The following is a 24,207-nucleotide window of genomic DNA, read 5'->3' on the forward strand; positions in this document are numbered from 1 at the left end:
TAGAGATGAGAAGCTACTTAAACTGGGTCTCAAGGACCTTGAACTGAGGTCTAAATGGTAAGAAAGAACCAGGCACGTGGAGGTCAGAGGGCAGAGCGCTCTAGGTGAAGAAACAACTAGAACCAAGTGTCTCGAGCAGGGAAAGAATGTGGTAAGAATGAGGAGTGTGGTCAGGATGGCAGGTGGAGACCAAGCTGGCTCAGATCCTGCAGCATCGTCTGCGAAGTGGGATGTAAAACTCAAGGAGACAGAGAAAGAATATCTTCAGGCTCATACTGTTGAAAGACTCATCTGGCTGTGGGAAAAACGTCATAGAACATCAGCTTCTTATATAAGATTATTTCCCATTCACTTATTTTCTAAAATCCCAGTGTTTCTCAATGGTTCATTCAGCTTATTCAACAAATATTTGTCAACTGCTGGGTATCAGAACAGTGCCAAGTGGTGGGAGACAAAATGACACAAATTGAAACCACACAAATAAGTGCACAACTTTATTTTAATTGTTTAAAACTAAACTTTTGGTGCATTTGATAGTGATTCAAAGAGAAACACATCTACCTGATTTTGTTGAAACAGAATAGCTATGTTTTCACGTGCTTTTTATTTTTTAATTAAATTCAGCAATGTCACACTCAGCATTAAATGTCATAGATGTATGATATCTTTTATATTATCTCAAATTAATAAATGACTGAAATTTTGCAGTTGGGAAATCATATGATGGGATTAAGTAAACTTAGATAGTAGAAATAATACACATTCTTTCTCTTTACCACCTTCTAACCTTTATGCCAGCACCAGTTTTTAAAGTTAATTTTTTTTCCCCAACAGGTCAGATTTGTTATCTTAGCAAAGACCTTGAAGTTCCCTATCTCAGGTGCTTTAAAGCTAACTTGGAGAAGTAAGCTGAGCCCAAGGAGTTTTTTTTTTATCATGAATGCAGTCTTTCTTCTTATAGCCAGAGGCATTCTTGGCAGGGCAATAGGTTCAGGCTGTCAGCACTCAAGCAAGAAAGCAATAGGAGCTCAAGAGTTTCTCTCCCTCTCTCTCTTTCTCCTAGCAATTTAACACTCCTGCTGAGAGCAAGAGAGAGAGAGAGCAAGAGAGAGCTGATTTGTGTTTCATTGAACCTAAACTCCGGGAGCCTTTCCCTTGTTTAAGCAAAATAATAGATCAACTTAATTTTAGTAGTACGGTAAAATGTCTTCAGTTCAGTCACTTAGTCGTGTCCGACTCTTTGTAACTCCATGGACCGCAGCACGCCATGCCTCCCTGTCCATCACCAACTCCCAGAGTTTACTTAAACTCAATGTCCATCAAGTCAGTGATGCCATCCAACCATCTCATCCTCTGTCGTCCCCTTCTCCTCCAACCTTCAATCTTTCCCAGCATCAGGGTCTTTTCACCACATCAGGTGGCCAAAGTATTGGAGTTTCAGCTTCAGCTTCAGTCCTTTCAATGAATATTCAGGACTGATTTCCTTTCAGGGATCATTTCTATAGTTCCTTACTAGAGAAGTTTCTCTGAACGTGGAGAGTACTAATATACTTCATATAAAAATTTAGCTCTATATTTGTATCAACTTGTTTTTCAGATTAATATCTTGATTTTAAAAGCAACTATTGTAATATTTATTCCATTTACAGTAAATGATCCAAGAAAGTCTTCTTTTTTATCCCTAGAGACAAATAAAATGTTTCTACTATGATCAAACTATATACTTTAAGTTTTGTTTTCCAAAATAATCAATACCAACTTAATTAAAACTTTATCCTGAACCTATCCTGACATTTGACTTATCCTATTGACCTCAACAAAGAAAAAAAAAATTATATACATGAAACTTATTTTCTACTCACCGTCAAACCTGGGTCTGAGAAGGCACCTATGAAGTAAAGTTGAGCGATATCCAGTTTTCAACAGTCATTTCTCATCATAGGGAAATAGTGTCTGCAATGTGGAGGTTGACTTATTATGTGGGTTCCAAGTGCTCCAGTTCAATAGTTCTTTTCCTGAGCTACTATTTGGCAGTGAGAACTTGCATAGAGTTCTCCAGAACTCTATTTCTGGAGAACTTGTAGTGTTGTCATTACCTCTGCTGAGCTTAAGAAATTTGTTGATTGTGAATGCAACTCTAAATACACATTATCCTCAAGGAAATGAGTAAGCAGTAATTTTCAACTATTATCTGCTAGCTCATGAAGCTGTATGATATTACCTCAGATAAATTCTTAATTCTTTGTGTTGAGTGTCCTAGACCCCAGGCTTTTCTGGTTTGGATATGAGTTGCTTCACCACGAAAGTACCTTCCAACCTTGTTCACTCATCTCTTTCTAGGCTGACACGAGTCTACTTCCAAAATTTGTGTGGGAAAAACATAGAAGTATGGAGCTGGGGAAAGATGAATATTGTTACCTATCTATTAGCCTAGAGTAGTCTGAATTAATTCAAATTATAAAAAGAGGGTTACTTCTATTTTGATTACCATATTCAGGTCAACAAAGATTTTTAATAATGTTTGTAATAATAAAATGTCTTTCCCTTCTATCAAGATGGCCAATCAGGGACTAGATTTACCTGTTCCTGGATTCAAACTAAGAAACAAAACTTAGGCAAATACATGAAATAGTGATTTTCAAAATGCCAGCAACAAGGGGCAGTGATTTCTGAGAGACAGAAAAATGTGGTGATCTCTATGATTGCCCCAGCTCACTGCCTCAAGAGAGTTTTCAGGCTATGACACTGGGAGACATAGCCCAAACAGAGCGCAGTAGAGGTAAGAAGGCGGAATCCAGAAATGGCAGTCAGAACTATCTGAAAGGATTGAGAAAACAGTAACCCAGCTCTCACACGGGGCTGGAAACACTGCTTCTCCCCAGCAGCCACGCTAGAAAACTTCACAGGGCCCCGAAGAGAGTGCTAAGAGGACTTTGCCTCGGTTGTGGGAAATATTCTTTTCTGAAATTAGTGCATCTTTGGAGCCAGCTATACTAAATCTTAAAAACAATAGATTACACTATTATCAAGTAACTATGCGTATGCTTAGTCGCTTAGTCTTTTCCAATGCTCTGCGACCCCGTGGACTGTAGCCCACCAGGCTACTCTGTTCACGGGATTTCTCAGGCAAGAATACTGGAGTGGGTAGCCCTTCCATTCTCCAGGGGATTTTCTCTACCCAGGGATCAAACCAGGGTCTCCTGCATTGCAGGCGGTGATCACACTTAGTACAATTGAATAGTTCCCAGCATAGAGGAGTTTTTAAAGTTAAATGACCCTAACCTGATGTTAACCGTATAGATCCATAACATAATTGTGGGAGTTTTTCAAGAATATTTCTTGGAATATAAAAGCTCAACATGGCCAAATATCAATGCTTAGCAATAAAGCAAACATTATAAGTCATGCAAAAGAGCAAGAACAGATGATAATAAAGGGTTTATAACATAAGTATAAAATACATGACAATAGCCCAAAGCTGAGTATTGAAAAACTGGAAGCATACTCTGGAAAATTCTTATACTGTGTGAAAAGTGGCATAACATTACTCTAGACTAGTCAAGACCCCTGAGAGTACCTTGGACTGCAAGAGGATCCAACCAGTCCATCCTAAAGAAGATCAGTCCTGGGTGTTCATTGGAAGGACTGATGTTGAAGCTGCAACTCCAATACTTTGGCCACCTGATGTGAAGAACTGACTCATTTGAAAAGACCCTGATGCTGGGAAAGATTGAGGGCAGGAGGAGAAGGGGACGACAGAGGATGAGATGGCTGGTTGGCGTCACCGATTCGATGGACATGAGTTTGAGTAAACTCTGGGAGTTGGTGATGGACAGGGAGGCCTGGCGTGCTGCAGTTCATGGGGTCACAAAGAGTCAGACACGACTGAGCAACTGAACTGAACTGAACTGAGTCAAAAACGAATAGTGTAATATATAAATATTTATATATAATTGGCTTTGCTGGTGCCTCAGTGGTAAAGAATCTGTCTGCCAATGTAGGAGATGTGGGAGATGCAATCCCTGGGTCAAGTAGATCTCCTGGAGAAAGAAATGCACCCCACCCCAGTATTCTTATCTGCGAAATCCCATGGACAGAATAGCTTGGCTGGCTACAGTTCATGGAGTATCTGAAGAGTTGGACATGACTTAGCAACTAAACAAGACAACAATTTATATATAATTATATATATGACTTATTATGTATAACCATATATAGATAATAGTATATAAGGATATAGTGTGCTATAATCCTTAAGCAGGGTCTAAAATAACAAAGAGCTATAGCTGATAAGCCAAATAAAGGTAAAATAGACACACAAAAATAACCCAAAAAAAAGCATAAAAGGAGGAAAGGAGAATAGAGAACAGACGGGAAACATAGGAAACAAGTAGTAAGATGATAGGTGTAAATCAAACCATATAAATAATCACCTGAAACGTGACCCACAGGATCCAGCACATTGCCCAACACATAGAAAGTGCAAAATGAATGTCAGTGCACAGACAGGCTGGTGATGATGCTCACCCACGCAGATGAGGATTGGCTGCTGTGTGCTCTTGCTTGGGATAATTTTCACTACAAGTCACCTTGTATTTTTCAGGAATTGTGGACTTGGTATGTGTCAGGGACAGTCATTTTCTTGATATCACGGACTATCCCTGTTCTTAATATCACTGGTCAGTAAGGTTCAGTGTGCTGAATACACAGAACACTGTGGACACAGGAGGCATTAGCATCCCGGAATTAACTGCAGAGGCATCCCGTCCAGGTTATTTGTCAATTTTCCATCCATGGAAATGGTCCCTTTTGTAGCAGCTGATGATTTTGCTTGTAATGTTAACTTCTGAGTCTTGATAGCTCACTATGGTGATGATTCTGAATGGGGTGAGGAGGACCATCCTGGAAAAATCTTTGTGATGGGTGTGAGCTGTGTATAATTTTGTGTTGGAGGTTCTGAGACTCTCTCTTCATTCACCCTTCCTCAGTCTATTGAGAATCTACATTTATTTCCAGCAAACACTTTTGTATGTTAAGAACACAAAATAAAATAGAATGGTTTTTATTATCAAAGGACCAAAGAATGATTATGGTATTGTAAAGAAAATTACCAAACACACATTCTCAATTCATTCTACTCTTTCTTGGAAACGTAAACTGACACCATAAATCACTTATTTCCACCGTGTGATTTCCCTGAGGATCCCACTTATATCGAGGCATTTTAGGGGGAGGAAATACACTAAAATGGACCCTTTGGCGCATTTACACTGCCAACATTTATAAGATGATTGGATTTCTCATTCAGTGTCTTTTATTCTCTTGATACCTTACTGGCGTCCAGAAAATTCATTTAAACTTTCTCTCATTTAACGCATGAGTAAATGTTGCTGTTGTTGTTGAAGTCCTGCAGCCTCAGCATAGTGGGCAAACCGTAGCTCATGAAGCCTGGTACCGGACTGGAGAGATGTAACCAGCGTTAGTGACAGCAAGCCCTGGCAACACACGCACTGGTTGCTTGATAGTTTGGTTTATCTTTGTCGGTCAAGCACATAAATTTGGCAAAACTTATGTTTATTTATACTCAAACATGTGGAATTTCATAGCACAGCTAATATATCATTCTCAGATTTATAAAAAGAGATTATTATGTATTTAGCGAACATGAGTTCGTGTAAATGATGATTTATACATAAATGAAGAATCTCCTAGAAGCCATTCTAGCACAAATGAAGACTTCTGAGAGTATTTCTAGTACATGTTAACAAGGAGTTGAAGCTGATAGTGGGCTAAAAATAGTCAGTTTATGATTTTTGTATCCATACATTATCCAAAAATGTTATTGGCATTACTTTCTAACTAAATCTAACCTGGTAAAGCTCATACTTTCCAAACATCCCATCAATAAAAGACAAGACAATATTATATATTAAAAGTGTTTAATATAATTACCATATAAATTTAATTTTTACTATTTTAATATTTTTCATAATATATGTTTTCTATACCTCCACATTATTGTTTTACACGATTTTTTTTTTTTTTTTGCCAGCTCCCTTGATTTCATAGTATTATGAAGGTCATCAAAGCTGATCACTGCCTGGCACCATGTTTTAAGACATAGGTCTTGCCTACCCTGAACGGGCACTTGGCCATTTTTCGCACAGATGGGCTTATATATAACCAGCCAGAAAATGGTGTATTCACTGAGCACCAGGTGCTTGTGATGCGGAGGAAAAAAAAAAGTGTTTGCAGCCAAAATATATGGACAGTACTGTCCAATGTGAGGTTACTTACATATATTTTGGTTTGGGAATGTTGTCTCTGTCAGCAGTATAAGCCTAAGTAATTGCTGGATTTCTGGAAAGAGTCTAGATTTACATGAGTGGGGATCAGGAAGTAGAGTCCACAGGAGCAACAAAACAGTAGGTGCCTCATGTAACTCAGTGAGTTCTGAGTAGACTGGTTGGCCCAGCGTATTGGAAAAGTATGATGGAAATGACAACCATCGGTCTTCTACCCCCGTGCTTGAGGTGTGCAGGCTAGCTGGCTGATACTGCGCTAGCTGATTGGGGCAAAGACACTACAGTTCGTGTTACCGGGTCCCCATGGAGAAAGGGACAGGTATGCTGCACGAATCCCACAAGTGGTAAGTTTATAGCTGGTTAGGCGAATGGCCTAAATAAAGCCTCCCACAGTCCAGAATAGTTAGCAGCAAAACCCCAGATGCCTGTTTTTTATACCTCCTGTTCTAAACAGAAGATTGTAGTACATGCCCCTGAGTTATATAAAATTAATGTTTTCCTAGGCTTCGAGTGAAGTATAGAAGTAATTTTTTTTGTAGAAGTCACTATAATTAATGAGTACATAGATCTCTATGTATAAGGAGAAGAACGTCATCTAATTTAATGTACCAACAGAGAGAATGGGATATGGCTGTGAAATTGAATTCTATGTTATACATGCTGGTCACCTGGATGGCAGTTTAGTAGGTATTTCATTGTATGCATTTTGTGTCTTTCATGAACTAAAATTGAAGCCCACACTTTTATATGTACAGAGTAGACTAGGTTGTCAAGATTTATGGGTCATTTCAGTTGTGAACTACCTGCTGATCTGAATACAATGTCAGGGGCACATTTTGTGGCCGAGTTGTTTTTAGTGTGACTTCCTTTTGAAGCACCATGATTTAGATGCTTTCTCCATAATCATTATAAACAATTTTTTCCCCAGCAAATTTTATAACCTAACCATAAACATCTCCTCTAGGCTAATGCTTGATATATGAGATCCCAGGCAAAAGACATTCTGGTGGAAGGTTGTTTTATAGACTTAAATAATTTCCCTTTGAACATACTATCTAATGCTGAATGGTATTGTTAACTGTGTTAACATAAAAGCACAGAAATAGTAATATATGTGAATGTAACTTTCTTAAATTTATAACAAATTGAAAGATTTACTAAGGATCTGCTATCATTCATAAAATTAACCAAATATTACTTATACCAAGTGCATACAAATTTGATTATTAAGAGGACCTATAAATCAGAGAAAAGTAATTAAGAACATATAAAATTTAGTAACTTTGGAACTCCATTAGAAATTATAATATTATTTTTGATCACTCAACAACGTTTGGCTTACGGCTGGAAAAGATAGTGTGGTCTGAAGTCAAGCAAGGTCTCTTGATAAACCACATGGGATCCTTTAGTTTGAGTTATATACTAAAGGTTGGGTAACCAGACTGAGACTGACATTTCCCTTACACTCCAGGAGGTCTTTTCCAGAATACCAGCTGAGCAGGATTCCTCTAGTTCTGCAGGGAGGGTTGGGAAGTGCTTTTTGTGTTTCCTCTAAATAGGCCGTGAATGCATTATTTCTATGTCATATCACCAGCCTGCTTCAAGTCCTCCATAGGCTCTCCATTTCCCTCAGGATGAAGCCATCTGTCCCCTGGGGGCACGGCATCCTTTCTGATCTGACCTCTAGCTCCCCCGACCTCTTCATCTTGGCCATGGTCCCCCTGACTTTCTACCCTTCAACAGTCTCTGAAGTTCATCCTCTGGTCTAGTGCCCATCAGTTTGTCTTTGCTTTGTCGCTGGTATTGTCACTTGTTTTTATACTGAGTACTTTTTGTAACAAATTCAAATAACAAGAAATGTATAAAGAACATAAATTAATAGTTTCCTCTGTTTTCCCAGTCAATACAAGGTGATAAATGTGAATTTTTTGTGTGTGTATTGGTCTATACATTTTTCTATGCTCAAAAAAAAACACATGTTTTTATGGGTATTTTAATTCGCTTTCTTGTGCTTTCTTGAAATAGTAATAATACTATATTTATTTCACCATAGTTTTTTTTGCATGATAGCAGTTCCTACAAAGATTTTCAGATCAATATACATGTATAGATCAACCACTCATTTTAATAGCTTTATAATATTCTGTAGCATAAATTTGGAGCAATTATGCTCTTGATGCTTTCTTTTTTTTCTGTCCTATACTCTGTGCTAAAGTGAAATCCTCATAAATAAATTTTTAGACATTGGTACTCTTATTTTTGTGCATTAGAATAACTAGATAAAACAATATGTACCTTTAAGTTTTTCGTCCAAACTGAGGCATCTCCCTCCCTCTCTCCCGATGTTCTCATTTAACACACACTCTCGAGCATTTGGTCCTCGTGCTAGTGAGTGAATGTTAAAGTCATGTGTGAAAGCAGTTTGTCATTGTTTTTCTGATTCAGCATTTTCTGACCACCAGTAAATGTAAGCATCTTTGAGCGTTATTAGCCTTTTTTCATCTTCTCTTCCTCCTCAGACAACCATTTTGCCTTTTTGTGTTTCTTTTCCGGGGGGATGGTTTTGGTCACTGCCTCCTCCACCCATAGTTCTTCAGGCATTGTGTCTAAATATCTAGTCACTTGAATCTGTTTGTCATCTCCACTGTATAATCATAAGGGGGTTGATTTAGGTCAACCTGAAGAGCCTAGTGGTTTTCCCTACTTTCTTCAATCAGAGTCTGAATTTGGCAATAAGGAGCTCATGATCTGAGCCACAGTCAGCTCTAAGTCTTGTTTTTACCGACTGTATAGCGCTTCTGCATCTTTGCCTACAAAGAACATAATCAGTCTGATTTTAGTATTGACCACTGGTGAAGTCCATGTGTAGGGCTGTCTCTTAGGTTGTTGGAAAGGATGCTTGCTATAACAAGCGTGTTCTGTTGGCAAAAGTCTGTTAGCATTTTCCCTATTTCATTTTATACTCCAAGGCCAAATTTGCCTGTTACTCTGAGTGTCTCTTGCCTTCCTAATTTTGCATTTCAATCCCCTATGATGAAAATGACATCTATTTTTGGTGTTACAAGATCCAGAAGATCTTTATAAGTCTTCATAGAACCGTTCAACTTCTACTTCTTTGGCATCAGTGGTTGGGGCATAGACTTGGATTACTGTGATGTTGAATAGTTTGCCTTTAAAACAAACTGAGATCATTCTGTTGTTTTTTAAATTAACACCCACGTGCTGATTTCAGACTCTTTTGTTGGCCATGAGGGCTACTCCATTTCTTCTAAGGGATTCTTGCCCACAGTGGTAGATACAATGGTCGTCTGAATTAAGTCCACCCATTCCCATTCATTTTATTTCACTAATTTCTAAGATGTTGATGTTTACTCTTGCCGTCTCCTGATTGAACACGTCCGGTTTACCTTGATTCATGGACCTAGTGTTCCAGGTTCCTATGCAGTATTGTTCTTCACAGCCTTGGACTCTGGTTTCACCACCAGAATTGTGAATGTAGAGTGGTTCACGTCCAAGACTGAGCACCATTTCCACTTTGGCCCAGCCCCCTGTGTTTAGGGTAGTGAAAATCTGTGTAATATTAAAAGGATGAATACAGGTTTGGGCAAACCTGTAGGATGTACTACACCGAGGGTGAGCTGTATTGTGAACTGTGGACTCTGGGTGGCTTTGTCACTTTAGTGAAGGTTCATCAGTGTGACAAATGCACCACCCCTCTGGGGGGGCATCGATAACAGCAAGGCTATGCCTCTGGGGGCTTGGGAGTATAAGAGAAATGTCTCTAAGTTCCATTCAATTTTTCTGTGAACCTAAAACTCTTCTAAAAATTTGTCTTCATGAAAAAAAATTTCCTCCGTGGAACATTTATTTCCTAGTTTTACTCATCTTAGTTTCCTTGAATGTGTATCAGTTCAGTTCAGTCGCTCAGTCGTGTCCGACTCTTTGCGACCCCATGGACTGCAGCACACCAGGCCTCCCTGTCCATCACCAACTCCCAGAGTTTGCTCAAACTCATGTCCATTGAGTTGGTGACACCATCAAGCCATCTTCATCCTCTGTCGTCCCCTTCTCCTCCTGCCTTCAATCTTTCCCAACATCAGAGTCTTTTCAAATGAGTCAGCTCTTCACATCAGGTGGCCAAAGTATTGGAGTTTCAGCTTCAGCATGAGTCCTTCCAATGAATATTCAGGACTGATTTCCGTTAGGATGAACTGGTTGGATCTCCTTGCAGCCCAAGTGACTCTCAAGAGTCTTCCCCAATACCACAGTTCAACCTAGACAGCTTACTAAAAGGCAGAGACATTACTTTGCCAACAAAGGTCCGTCTAGTCAAAGCTATGGTTTTTCCAGTAGTCGTGTATGGATGTGAGAGTTTTACTATGAACAAAGCTGAGCGCCAAAGAATTGATGCTTTTGAACTGTGGTGTTCAATGTGTACAGTTCATAGGTAAATTTACAAATTGTACTTTATTTTGTTGATCTTCTAATGAGGGAATAAAATACATATAGAAAATACAAGAGACTATTAAAGTATATAAAGCCCTTGCCTTTGCTCAGTTTTGTCTTGAGTGGAGTTTATGGTTGCTCATGCTGCCTCCAATAAAGAAAGCAGGAATAAAAAGAAGCTCAAGGAAATGAGGGTTTTGAGGGAAAAGAAAAAAAGTTGAGATTCCAAGTCTAAAGTCATTTAAAATGTTTTAAAGCTCAGCTTTTTCTTATTGTTCAATATTTCTCTTTGCTTGTAGCCTAAACCAAGTTATCATTTTGTGAATTATTGCTCCCCGGAAGAATGTTTCTCTTGCACTTTCGGTGTCTAGACTGGACACTTAGAAGTGGCAGAGGCTACATTTCTCCACCTCTGGCTAGAGAGAGGAGCGATAGCATCATTCCACCCCCACCGGATCCAGGGACTGGGGCTGCTCTCCTAAGGAGCGGCCCAGGAGACTCAACAGAAGGAAGCTCAGCAGTTCTCAAAGCTCAGAGGAAGGCCCAGGCTGCCAGAGATAGAGGAAGGGACCACTTAATTCCCAGGAATACAGAAGGGTGTGATTTAGAATTTCCTGTCTGTCTCTTTCCACAGAACATGTTTCCAGGCCTGAGAGAGTTCTTCCACACTCTTCTTTCTTACTTTTCAAATAGGCTGGGAGAGCTTATGCTTGTGATCACTCTGACACCTGCTGTGTACAAGCCCTGGGCTCTGCGTGAGTGTGTTCTAACTCAATCATGTCCCACTTTGAGACCCCGTGGATGCAGCCTGCCGGGCTCCTCTGTCAGTGGAATTCTCCAGACAAGAATACTGGAGCGGGTTGCCAGTTTCTCTTCCCGGTGATCCTCCAACCCAGGGGATTGAACCTGCATCTGCTGCATCAACAAGCAGGTTTTTTCTTTTTTTTTTTTTTTAAATCACTGAGCCACCTGGAAAGCCGCCTGGGCCAGGCGCCACCATAAGATGCCCTCGGTTCATTTGCCGTGTGGTGAGTCCACTAGACCAGCGGGTTCCCTCAATCCCACAGAGCAAGGGCCCCGAAGGAGCCCAGCACAGAGCCTGATAGAAACGGTAGTCACCGTGGGAAGAGCTCTCACCCAGCCCCGGGGAGTCAGGAAGGTTTTGAGGGCCAGTGACAAGGGAGGTGAGCCATGACGGACACTTGGGGGTTTGAAACGAGTGGGAGAAGGAGGACAGACCAGGAAGCAGGAGATCGTGTCCTTGAGACTAGAAGACGAGAGAGCATGGCCTTTCAGGCAACAAGACGAAGTCCTCCTGGCAGGACGAGGAGGGCAGAGTGGAGGGAAAGCTGGCGAGTCGGTGAGTGTCAGCTTAAGGCTCCTCTGCTTGATCTGGGGGACATGGAACCCTGCAAGTATGATTAACTGGTTCTTTTACTGGTTGATTGCAGTTAAGTTTTTTGCCCATTTAGAAGCACATGTGAAATAACTGCCAACTTCAAAAGATTGTCTGGGAAATGCTGGGAACACAATTCATCTAGGGATGGTGAGTCACTGTGAATGTTCAAGATGATGACCGCTCTCCTCGGCTTCTTGCAGATTATTACCATCTAACAGATACGTGTTTACGTACCCTCTGTGGATGGTCGACTCAAGTAATCAAAATTACAAAGGAAACCTTCTGTTGAGAACAAAATATTTTAACATCTCATTTTATTTATCAGAGAACAGAAGCTGGAAAGCTTTGCTTGAGCATGAAACTAGCAAATGCTTTGACGCCGTTATGTTCCTTCAAGCTGACGCATTGTGAATGTTTATGGAACCTTTAGCTTCTAGAGGAAATAAAGCACAGTTGAATAATGAATATTGTCTTTTATTGTCTGGGTAGGATATAACACTGAAAGCAAAGATATGTTCAGCTTTTACACTGGGCAGATGACATCACATGAGTAACTGCTGGTCAATTGTGGTTGGAGGGATCTGTGTCTCCAAACATTATTGGAATTATGATGGGAATATAGGGCAGACTAGGACCACACTGGAGCAAATAACTGGTCAACTGACCATCAGACCTTGGAAAAGAAGAGTAATTGCTGTCCTGTATGTAAATCATTAACCATATTCTCCTGAAGTGGCTTGTAATTCCTGGGAATAAGTTAAATCTAGATGTCAGGAAAAGCTGTGTTCTCTGGCCATTGGGGCCTCTCACAATATCCTATGGAATAAACACAACTTTGACAGCTGTCCTTAAGTTCCAGAAAGATTGGAGTCAAGGGCCGTTAATAAATGTTAAGAGCAAGACAATTAAGCACATAGTAACAACTGGAGTCAAAGCATTTGCTCTCAAAATCCTCCATTGATATGTTATCCAAGGCACAATCAGTGGGGTGAAAACTTTCTCCAAGATAACAATGAAAAAAGAAAATTCTTATTTTCCCGCCTGAAAGATAATGCAGAGGTCTGTCTTGGAAGTTTATATGCACTGCTAAGTTAAAATCAAACACCTGTTTCAAAAACGTGGTCGTTCAAAATCAGTGATAAGGAAATAGCCGTGATTTCTATTATTGGCCGTCACTCCTCCTGTGGTTGAGGAATGACAGTGAAGAGTCATGTCAGCAGCACATTCCAGGCTCTCAGAGCACTAGCGTGAGTTTGGTGGGTTTGGACCAATGTTTCCATTCACAGAGAATGACAGACTTCCCATCAGGCCCCTGCCCAGGCGTCCCAGGCCCCGGCGAGTCTGAGCCGGCGGCCCAAGGTCTACACGCCTTTACTCCCTAGATCACTCATCCACCATCTCCACCTGGCAAAATCTTACATTTCAAATCCACTTGAACTGTCCCTTCGAAGCTGAGCCTTCTCGTTCTCCCATAAGCTGCCCATAAGCTGCTCAGAGTCCTCTCGCCCCTGCTCAGATCAGAGCCCAGGCATCTGGAAGGTATTTACCATGTTGTCATCTGTGCAAATATTTGTTGCTGTGTCTCTTTCTCCTTCAGGTTTATGGACTCTTGCAGGGATTTTGTTTACATGTGTATCCTCAGCCCCTAGCTGAGGGCTGAGCAAGGAGAAAATACACTTGTTTCTGCATGAGTAAACATCGGGGAAGAATCCCTGGAAGCATGGTTATTTCTCGAGGTGGATGTAAATAAGCTAATCAACTGGGCCGCAGGCGTCGCTGAGTCCTGGACACAAAGGCTGCCATGGGCTGTTTCTCCATCCCTTGTCCCTGGTCCCTTCTGAGCATGGGCTTCATTCTTGGACGGGTTCTCTGGCTGTGGTTGTAGGTGGGGGGATGTTGTGTCCTTACTGAGAAGCGAGAGATGCTAGTTCGTCCTGGGCCGAGGAGGAGGAGGGAGAGGACAGTGCCTGAGCGTGTCTGAGCAGCTGCCTGAGCTGGGAATGAGGGCTGTTTTTTTCCAGTCTGAACAAAGACGTTTGCATAAGCTCATGCACTTGATGCTTGTCAGGAGTGACCCCAGATCTTCAGGAATCATTTGAAAAGACTTCTTCAACAACTCCTCCCCCCACTCCCCGCTTTTTTTTTCTTTAAAATAATAAATAGTCAATTATGACTGAGTAGTATCACAATTGAATAAATCCTGGTCAAGACACCCTGATGAATCCAGGCATAAAGGGGAAGATAATCATTGTGATATTTGTAGCTTTTGTCTTGAAGTTCAACTTCTTGAAGGTATGTGGCATTAAAATGTTTTAAACTGTTTATGTCTAACGTTAAAAGGAACTGTAAGAAGTACACATGGATTTATTTATGTGTGTATTTCAAATAGACTAAAATGATTCCTTTGGAGTGAACTAAAGTTACCATTATAGAGATTCACATGAAGGAGTATTTAGAACACTGTGTCTACTGTCTAGAACAAGAATCATCCTGCTGAGGAATTTAAGACACTTTTATATTGCAGAATCATAAGCACTTTTATCTTCTACCCTGGGAACCAGAAGTGTTTTAAATTTTGAAAATTTTAGGCATCAGAAATATTATGCAGTTCATACATTTTAACTCTGAAATGAATTTCTATACCTTGCCATGTTTTTCTTTTTTTAAATGTTAATTTTGCAGTGAGATACATGAATAGTCACACTAGGTGGGATAAATATAGACTGGAAATAATGTCTTGCCAGTTCATGTCACATTTGCCATAATAAAGTTTAATGCCAAATTTAAAGAAAAAAATTAAAATTTTTTAAGAGCCATTGGGATTTTAGAAATTTCATTTTTATTTTATACATTGGACTAGGTAGCAGACCTGATTTATACCTCTAACTTGGGTAATAAAATTTTTAAAATACTTTTGGAATATAACAATAGGTGTATGGAATTGAAAATGGCACTGCCCTTGGGCCTGATGCAGTAGTGAGATGAGAAAGCTATGTGCTTATTGAATTCACATTTTTAAAAAAACATTTTTAATTGGAAGAAAACTGCTTTACAATATTGTGTTGGTTTCTGCTGCACCACCACGCAAATCAGTCATAATTTGAGACAGTTGTAGTGAGATGAGCCTAGAGCTTAAGAGTCAAGTAAGAAAGAGAAAAGCAAATACAGTATGTTAATGCGTATATATAGAAACTGGAAAAATGATACTCTTGAACCCATTTGCAGGGAAGGAAAGCAGACCCTGAATTCACATTTAAGACTTCGTCCTGCTTTTAACAGCTTGGCATGTTGCACGTGTGCCCATGTGCCTGCTTGTTTATATGCATATCATCTGTTTGTTTTTAACCAGAGGACACGCTGCCTTGGCGGAGGCAGAAAGCCTCCATTACGGCTTTGGCAGTGGCTGTGCGTCTGATAGGCAGCGCCTGACCTTCTCAGCAGAGCTCTGACACAGTTTTGCTTTTTTGTGGGAGCCTATTGATTTTCCTTCCTCGTGATAAACTTTATACATCATCTAGAGGTTTATGCTAACACCTTAAATTAAGAGAAAACAAACTTGTCATTGAACACGATCCCTCATTAACTTTCAAGATTTTATTTGTTTAATTAGGTGTCACCTAACTTTGCAACTGGCACTGTTAAATTAGTAAAGTCTACAGGTCTTATCCACTCTAACGAGTGGCAGAGTTATTTTATATCCAAGCCTATATAATTACTCCCTGGGTTTACATAATACACGGCGAGTCTAGCAGGTCAGCATGAGAACTGAGGTTCACTAATGAAGCCAAGGTGCCCAGCTCCTGACCTGGCTCCTCTGCCTTCCTCGTCCGGGCCAGCGTGTGGTAATTAGACCGTGTCTGTCATGTCTTAGCTTAGAGAAATTACAGCTATAGTATTAACATTAGTCATGAGGTCTTTCAGTGGATATTGAGACTTAAAACTAGCAGTTGGCTTCTTACAAAAGAAACTGAAAATAACCCCAGGAAGAGCTGTTGGAGCCAGCAGGCTGAGAGGAGAGAGATTAGGGGTAATATTTGTTTGTTGCTGACTACAGACAGAACTTCTAGGCCTGTGAGAGACATTTAGGTTAATTCTAAGTGACACGTTGGCTGTCGTAACTTGGTAACTGTGAGGACCTCTTTGGTGCAGATGTCAGATGCTTATTACTAGTTTTCTCATAAATGAAAATGCCCCTGTGTCCTTAATTCCTCTTCGTCAAAAATTTGGGAGGTCATCTTTTGACAGGTTTATCTGAGCTTGAACGCAATGAACAGGCAGAGTAATTATTTATGTGCCTTTATTTAGTACATTTCCCAGAGCCATATCTGAGTGCATCATGTTCTTCTTTTCTGGAGGCTAATATATGTGTCCGCAGTAATGCAGAGGCAGTGTTGAGGACTTCTGACTTGGCTGACCGCCTCCTGGCGGTGCACCCGTGGCCGTCGGTGGTGTTCAGGTCCACCTGCCCTCCGCCTTCTGCTGGCAGGTGGGCTGGCCCGGCAAACCCCAGCTCCCAGACCCCTGTCCTTGCTTCAGGCAGACTTTCCCCCAAGCACCGCCTGCCGGGGGACGGGAGGGGGGAGAGAGGGCAGAGCTGGGAGGGTCTCCCTCCATCTCCCGGAGGCATCGCTTACAGGGGCTGCGTCTCAGTCATCCTCCTCGCCCCCACCAGGCAGCCCAGCCACTGTATCTCCCCACCCGTCCTCCCGCAACCCCCCTCACCCCACACTGTGTCCTAAAGCAGACTGGAGCACCCGCCCTAACGCTGCTCATGTCCAGGAGCTCTCTACCCTGGTTTAGCTCTTCTAGGGGTTTCCACCATGTGTGCAACTAGACCTCAGCTTTAAATTCTATCTGTTGAAATGCCTGCTCCCTTAACTTGACCCTGACCTGCGCACATGGCCAGTTATTTGTTTAGTATGAAATGTAGAGCTACGGCAGCTTTCTATTGAAAACGGTGCTTCTCTTTTATCAAGGAAAGGTCTGTTGCCTTTGGGACATAGTAACTAAGAAGGGGCTGGAGACTAACAAGGATTTAACGCTTTGTAAAGATAGCAAAATTTCTTGTTTGGAAAACATGTGATTGTTAAGCAATATCTGTTAAAATTCTTAACTTTAGGAAGTTTGGTAAAAGTTACTTGAGGGTTCATGAGGGAAGGAGTCAGGTCTCATTGCTGGTTTTTCAGGTTTGTGAAGCTGAATCGTGTTTGAGACAAACAGTGCTTCCAGGTGGTTAGTTGTAAGTCATTTTTATAGAAATTTGGAAGATCCTAATTTGTGTTTGGAGTTGAAACTTTGGATTCTGTAAGGTTTTATAAACTGAGTTCCTGGTTTTAACCTATTTCAGATTTTACTGGTTTATTTATTTGTTTCATTTATTTGTCATTTCCCCGCTTGTCTGTTAGAGACACAGGTAATGTCTTGAGCCGGGTAGCAAACTGGAATGAGGAGAAAGAGGTAGCTTCTCACAGTTGAATGGAACTTTTCATGAGGTCTTTCCCTTGGGGTACACCGCTGCTTTTTGTGGGTCTCATTCAGTCAGAGGGCTTCGCCTCTAGGATCTGAAAGGAAAGGATGGGTGGGTACTGATAAAAGGTGAGAACTCAGTGAGGGTGGAAGGAAGGGATCAGAGCCTCATCCACAGAAAAGAGCAGAAAGTATTTTTTAAGAACTTAAAGAATACAACTGTTGGAGTTTGAATTTTCTATTTAGTATTAATAAGGTGCTTTTCACCTTATTAATACTTAAAGAATTTAACAGGGTCACATTATAAATCCAAGCAGATTTTTTAATGCCTTATTCTGGGATTATTTTTTTTTTTCATCCTTTAAATATAGTTTATACTATCTTTTGAGAGGGAAAAAAAAAGAACAACTTGGCCAACTACTGTCAGATTTTGGCTCCTTCTCTAATTCGGGCTTCCCAGAATTGAGTATATGGATCCAAGTGAGCCAGCCAATAGGAGCTACAGTTACTGGTTAGGTGGAAGAATCCATTTAATTTAACAGGACTTGCTATGTTTAGCTTTCTTTCTTTCTTTTTTTTTGTAGCTGGTTTACCTGTGAGCTGGCATTTGTGAAAGATGGATAGGTCCCTTTGAGATTCTTTATTTACCAGAATTTTATTTTTATTTATTTATTTTATATTTATTTACTGTGTGTTCAGTCGCTAAGTCATGTCCAAGTCTATAACCCCATGGACTGTAGCCCACCTGTCTCCTCTGTCCGTGGGATTTCCCAGGCAAGAATATTGGAGGGGGTTTCAATTTCCTCCTCCAGGAGATCTTCCTGACCCAGGGATCTAACCTGTGTCTCTTTCATCTCCTGCATCGGTGGGCCGATTCTTTACCACCACGCCTCTTGGGAAGTCCTACCCACAGTTAAGGATCATATATTGCCTTCACTAGAATTGACAGATGCCCCCCGCCCCTGCCCTGGCCCAATGAACAAGAATGTTTCTCTGATGCACCCACAGGGGACTGTACACCGGGCGACATAGAAGCAACATGGCTTGGCAAACCCCCACCCACTGGAACTAGAGCACGGCCACCTCAGGCAGCCGGGCCGTGGGGCGTAACTACTATCCACCTGGCCCAGACGGAGCTGTTTTCTGGGGCCCCTCGGGGCTCAGATGGTGACCAGATCTCACAGTGCTGTCAGTGTTCTGACCACACTGCGTGGACTCTGATGTTCTGACCACACTGCGTGGACCCTGGCTAGGATGCTTTTCTGACATTGGTTATCCTTGATATTTTAATCTGAACAATCAAGAGAAAAGAAAAATCCCAGAAAAGCAGAATTGCTCCAAAGGAATCATGCAGTCATCATGTGAGATGACAGCTCTGCCTAAGCATGCTGAAATACACGAGGTGGAACTTTTCAACACGGTTCTTCTGTTCTGTTTTCCTCTTTTCCTTGTGTATGTTGTACACAGCCTGAAAATATCAGAAGGCTATTGAAAATGCTAATCCACTGATTGTGTAGGACGGGAAATGACCAGACCGTTCTGCTGATTACTCTGTGGGAAAGGGGTTGTTACTATTGGAAGACACTTCTCCAGGGTCTCTCAAGTTTCTGCACGTCTTGTGAGGGAAGCACTAATTACCCTTTTTTTTTAGACTATCTTTTCAAGGAAATTGTAGAGCAAATGACCTGGAAAATGGTAGTCTAGCCTCTCTCTCTCTCTAAAGAAAAATGTGGACCTACTTGCTGTTCAGTATGATAAAGACAGCGTCTCCCTTCAGAACAAAGGAAAGGTCAGCTTACAGATCCTTCTAAAAGATCTACGTGTCCTAAGCTCAGGGTGCCCCGCTGTGTGGCAGAAACCCAGTATGTGTAACATGTAGCTTGGCCTGGACGCTTCGTCTCCCGGGAACTGGGATGCAGAGGAACTGACAGAATCATGACGCCTGCACTTCATGCTGCCGGGGCGCCGGCCCAGGAGTCTTATGTCTCCTGGCTGCATCCATGAGACGGTGGCAGGCGAACCTGTTAGTTTGCAAGGTGGGTGAAATCGTGGCCACTCCACCAGGTTAGCTACTCTGGCACTGGAGAAGAGTCTCCTTCCATAAAAATCGGTGGAGAAGGCACTGAAATTCACTGATGATTAATACATATTTAATATACACAGTAGTTAATCTATATTTTAATTCTGTCATGCTATGTGAATTTCTGCCATTTTCCAAATATTTGTTACTTATTAAACCATTGATTGTGACATTCCTCCCTCTAGTAAAAAGGATTTTGACTTTTATCTGGCGGAGTTTTATCTAGTGTTAGAGCAATTTGTGATTTGTTAGCTGAATGTCTACCAGTGGCTTTCTGCAACCTAAGAAAAAATATAAATACTATCTATTTATCTGTATGTGAAATACTTCCTCAATACAGCCAACTCAGCTATTCTGGAGGAATTACTTTCCGTTATGAGCGAGGATTTTTTTCAGGTCTGCAGAAGCAGTCTGTGTATTTCACAAGGATCAGTCATCTCCTCCAGATGTCTTGTTTTGATAGTCAGGTTTGGCCTTAACTCTTTTCCATTATACCCTTGAACTGACCTTTGAAGGATTCATATCACTTAAAAAAAAAAAAAACTGGAGTGATAAGGATGGCCTTCCACGTTAAGAGAGAAAGCAAAAGCAATCAGTATGATTTCCATGCTGCTTCGGGGAAGCCATGCAGGACCCCGCAGACACACCTGAGCGGGCTCCCACCAGGCGCTCACCCCATCCATCACAGCGGGATGCTGGCACAGTTTCATCACGGGGGCTGAGGATTGCAGGCCGGTGGGTCAGCTACTGTGTCACTTGCCCTACTAGGTAGGGAGTTCTGGCTAACCTATACCACCTGGAATTGACAAGGCACTTATTCTTATAAACATCCTGAGCTCCAAATTCCTGGCTTGGGGACATTTCTCTGTACAGGGGAACACTCCAAATTTTTGAAGAGCAATACGTTTTACCTGAAACAGGCCATTGTTTTCAGATGTGCTAAGTGAGCTTGCTACAGCCCTTGTTTTCTGAAAGAATGAGTAGTTTAGTACCTTTACCTCTAAGGTTGCTCTAACTCAGTAGTTCTCAAAAGTGTGGTCCCCAGAGCAGTAGTGACAGCATCACCTGGCAACTTGCTGGAAATGCAGCTCCTAGGCCCAGAGTCAGAACATCTGGGGTGGGTCCCTACAAAAGGCTAGTGTAACAAGCCTCCCGGATGATTCTGATGCATGTTGGACTTTGGGACCCACAGGTGTCGCTCACTGTGTCTGTGGTCAGAGGAGGAGGAGGTCAGTTTGGTTTGTTGTTGTTTAGCTGCAAAGTCATGTTCTACTCTTTGTGACCCCATGCACTGTAGCCCACCAGCCTCCTCTGTCCATGGGATTCTCCAGGCGAGAATGGAGTGGGTTGTCATTTCCTTCTCCAGGGAATTTTCCTGACCCAGGAAATGAACCCGCATCTCCTGCATTGCAGGCCATTTCTTTACCACTGAGCCACCAGGCGAGCCCTTAGTTTGGTTACAAGTAGGGAAAAGACAATTTAAGAGTGATGACATCGAATGGATAAAGAAACATTGGTGGCATTCATTAAATAAATCTACTGATTATTTTTTTATTTAAGAAAATATATCTAATCGCTTGTCCCTTGCCATCCACTGTTAGGATACAAATGTATATAAGACATCCCACAAATATTTCAAGGTCTACTGCAGATGTGGACAGTCTATACATGCGTGTTAAGTCCCTTCAGCTGTGTCCAACTCTCTGTGACCAGCTGTAAGGTGACCCTGTAGAAAAGCACTGGATTCCCCTTTAGGAAACCTGGGTTGCTTCCTGCTTTCCCCTCTGACTGTTTGACTTTGGGCCAATCATTTCATGGCTCAGGGTCTCCTCTTACTCATTTTCGAGATGCTGTTTCAGACTTCCTCCTACATCCACACTGTGTCATTCTGCCAGATTCACTTATCATCCACAGGTGAGCAGGGGGCCCAGCGTACTCCCACAACTCCTTAGCTCAAAGAGAGAGAGACAGAAAGACTAGCAGACACTTTGGAACCTTCCTCAAAAGGGGACTTGTTGAATAGTTTGCCACAAAGGCATTCGTTTCCCTCAAAAGAGTGGATGTTGTCTTCTTTCAGACTCATCTATAATCTGATGATACGCTTCTTCTCCTGAAGAGATTCTTTACTTTGAACATGTTGGGGGGAGTGGATGGGGGCATGGCCAGCCGGATTCCACGTCTGTGATCATGTTTCTCATTCTTTCAGGAATTTTTCTTTAAATGTGGAGCACACCCGACCTCTGACAAGGAGACATCAGTAGCTTTGAACCTGATCACAACAAATAGCCGAGACATCAGCTGCATAACGTGTACGGACATCAGGTAAGGGTCTGAAAACAGGGAACAGAAGAAACCTGCTGCATCCTATTGCCTCTGCTCTTTTGCCAAAGGTCAGTTGACTGCATTTACAGGGTCTGTTTCTGGGCTTTTTATTCTGTTCCGCAGAGCTCTGTGTTGGTTCTTGCACCAGCGCTGTACTGACTTAATTAATGTAGCTTCATCATTAAGTTGAAGTCAGGTAATTTCAGTCCCCCAGCTTTGTTTTTGCTTCCAATACTGTTTTGACTGCTTTTGGTCATTTCATCTCCGTCGAAACTTTAAAATCAGTTTGTTGATGTCCAAAAAAGAATGTTGGGATTTTCATTGAGTTTGCATTGCATGTATGCACCAATTTGGGAAGAATCCACATCTTGATAATGTTGTATTTTTATATTCACAAACATGGAATGCCTCCATTTATTTAGCTCCTCTTTGGTTTTATTTACCAGAGTTTTGTAGTTTTCCTCATGTAAGTCTTATTTTATATTTTGTTAGATTTATGCCTGAGTACTTCAGTTTTCAAGTGCTAATGTAAGTGGCATTGTATTTTTATTTCAAGTTGCACATATTCGTTGTTGCTATGTAGAAATTGACTTTTGTATGTTAATCTTGAACCTTGCAACCTTACTCTAAATGCTTATTATTTGTAGGGTTTTTTTGGTTGATTCTCTTGGATTTTCTGCCTAGATTATCATGTCATTTGTGAGCAAAGACAGTTTTATGTCTTCTTTCCCAATACCTTTGTTTTATGTCCCTTCCTTGCCTTGTTGCCTTATTTAGCTAGTCCTTGCAGGACGATATTGAAAAGAATAGTGAGAGAGCACATCCTTGTCTTGTACCTGACATTAGTGGGAAAGTTCAAATTTCTTGCAGTTAGGTGTGACATTAGTAACGGATATTTTGTGGATAGAGTTCTTCAAGTTGAAGAAGTCCTCCTCTGATCCTCGTTTACTGACAGTTTTTGTCATGAATGTGTTTGCGACTTTGTCAGATTTTTTTTTTTCCTGCATCTATTGATATCATCATGTGATTTCTCTTTTTTAGTTCATTGATGTAGTGGATTACATTAATTTGTTTTTCAGTGTTGAATCTGCTTTGTGAACCTAGGATAAATTCCACTTGGTCATTGTGTGTGATACTTTTTGATACATTTTTGGATTCGATTTGCTATATTGTCAAAGACTTTCGCTTTTGTGTTCATGAGAGATATTGATCTGTGGTTTTCTCAAGTTGTCTTTGTCTGGTTTTAGTATTAAGGTAATGCTGCCCTCCTAGAATGAATTAGGAAGCATTTATCCTGCTTCTATCCTCTGAAATAGATTGTGGAGAGAATTGGTAGCAAAATAATAATTTTATTTATTTTTGTGCTTATAAACATGTACTATTAGGTAAAAAGAGATTGATATCTTTCATCTACCTTCTTAATGATAATCCCCCTGTTTAAAAAACTCTTTACAAGTGTATAATAACTTATATTCAAGGAGCTCCAATGTCACTAAGCTGACTTTTGACCTTAGCAAAATAACAAACTGTTAAGCCTTCAGCTTCCCTTATAAAATCCAGGAATCAAAGTAGGTAATCTATAAGGCTCTGACTGGTTCTGAAGAACTGCAAAAGGTAGAAATAATCCTTGTTCACAGCTTATAAATCGATAGTATTATTTGAAAAAGTGCTTGTTTGTGGTCCTGTCTTCTGCCAGATGCAGAAATAAAAAATGAGATTTTCAATGATACTTCTTTCCAGATGACACATATATGGCTGTGATATGTAGAAAAACGTATAAGGTAAATGTGCTATTCATTTCCAGTTGTTAGGCTTAAGTTTTAATTCAGGTACCTGATATGTGTCTTTTGAGTTTATGAAATAGTGTATGTAAAATATTTTCCTCTCTCTTAAAGAACAGAGTGAACTATTCACGGGTTGAAACATCCTGAGATTTCATGTGAACCATCAGGTTCCCGTCGGCTGTCCAGCTTTGCAGGGGCCTGTACTTATTTAGAATAGTGTCTTGATCTTCCTCCACTCAAGGTTATCAGTTTTCTCAGTCTTAGGTTTAGGAGTTAAAAATAGTGAGGTGAACAAAAGGCAAAGACTTGAGCCAAGAACAGAAATTATAGCACTTGAAGGTAGAACGGCTACACTGTTAAGTATCCGCTATAGCAATTGCATCAAAAAGGTTCAGCACATTTCTG

At 41.0% G+C, this 24,207-nt stretch overlaps 1 protein-coding gene across 4 annotated transcripts in view; it reads left to right on the top strand.

Moving 5' to 3' along the window:
* Window positions 1–24,207, top strand: part of PRKN (parkin RBR E3 ubiquitin protein ligase) — a 1,207,894-nt gene that overhangs the window by 612,376 nt on the left and 571,311 nt on the right. For all 4 annotated transcript variants that reach the window (XM_065931040.1, XM_065931041.1, XM_065931042.1 and 1 more), the window contains exon 7: window positions 21,903–22,018. In XM_065931040.1, coding sequence (XP_065787112.1) covers window positions 21,903–22,018 — 116 coding nt within the window. The remainder of the gene's footprint in view (window positions 1–21,902; window positions 22,019–24,207) is intronic.

Source organism: Muntiacus reevesi, chromosome 3 (genome assembly GCF_963930625.1).
Source record: "Muntiacus reevesi chromosome 3, mMunRee1.1, whole genome shotgun sequence".
Taxonomy (NCBI): Eukaryota; Metazoa; Chordata; class Mammalia; order Artiodactyla; family Cervidae; genus Muntiacus; species Muntiacus reevesi.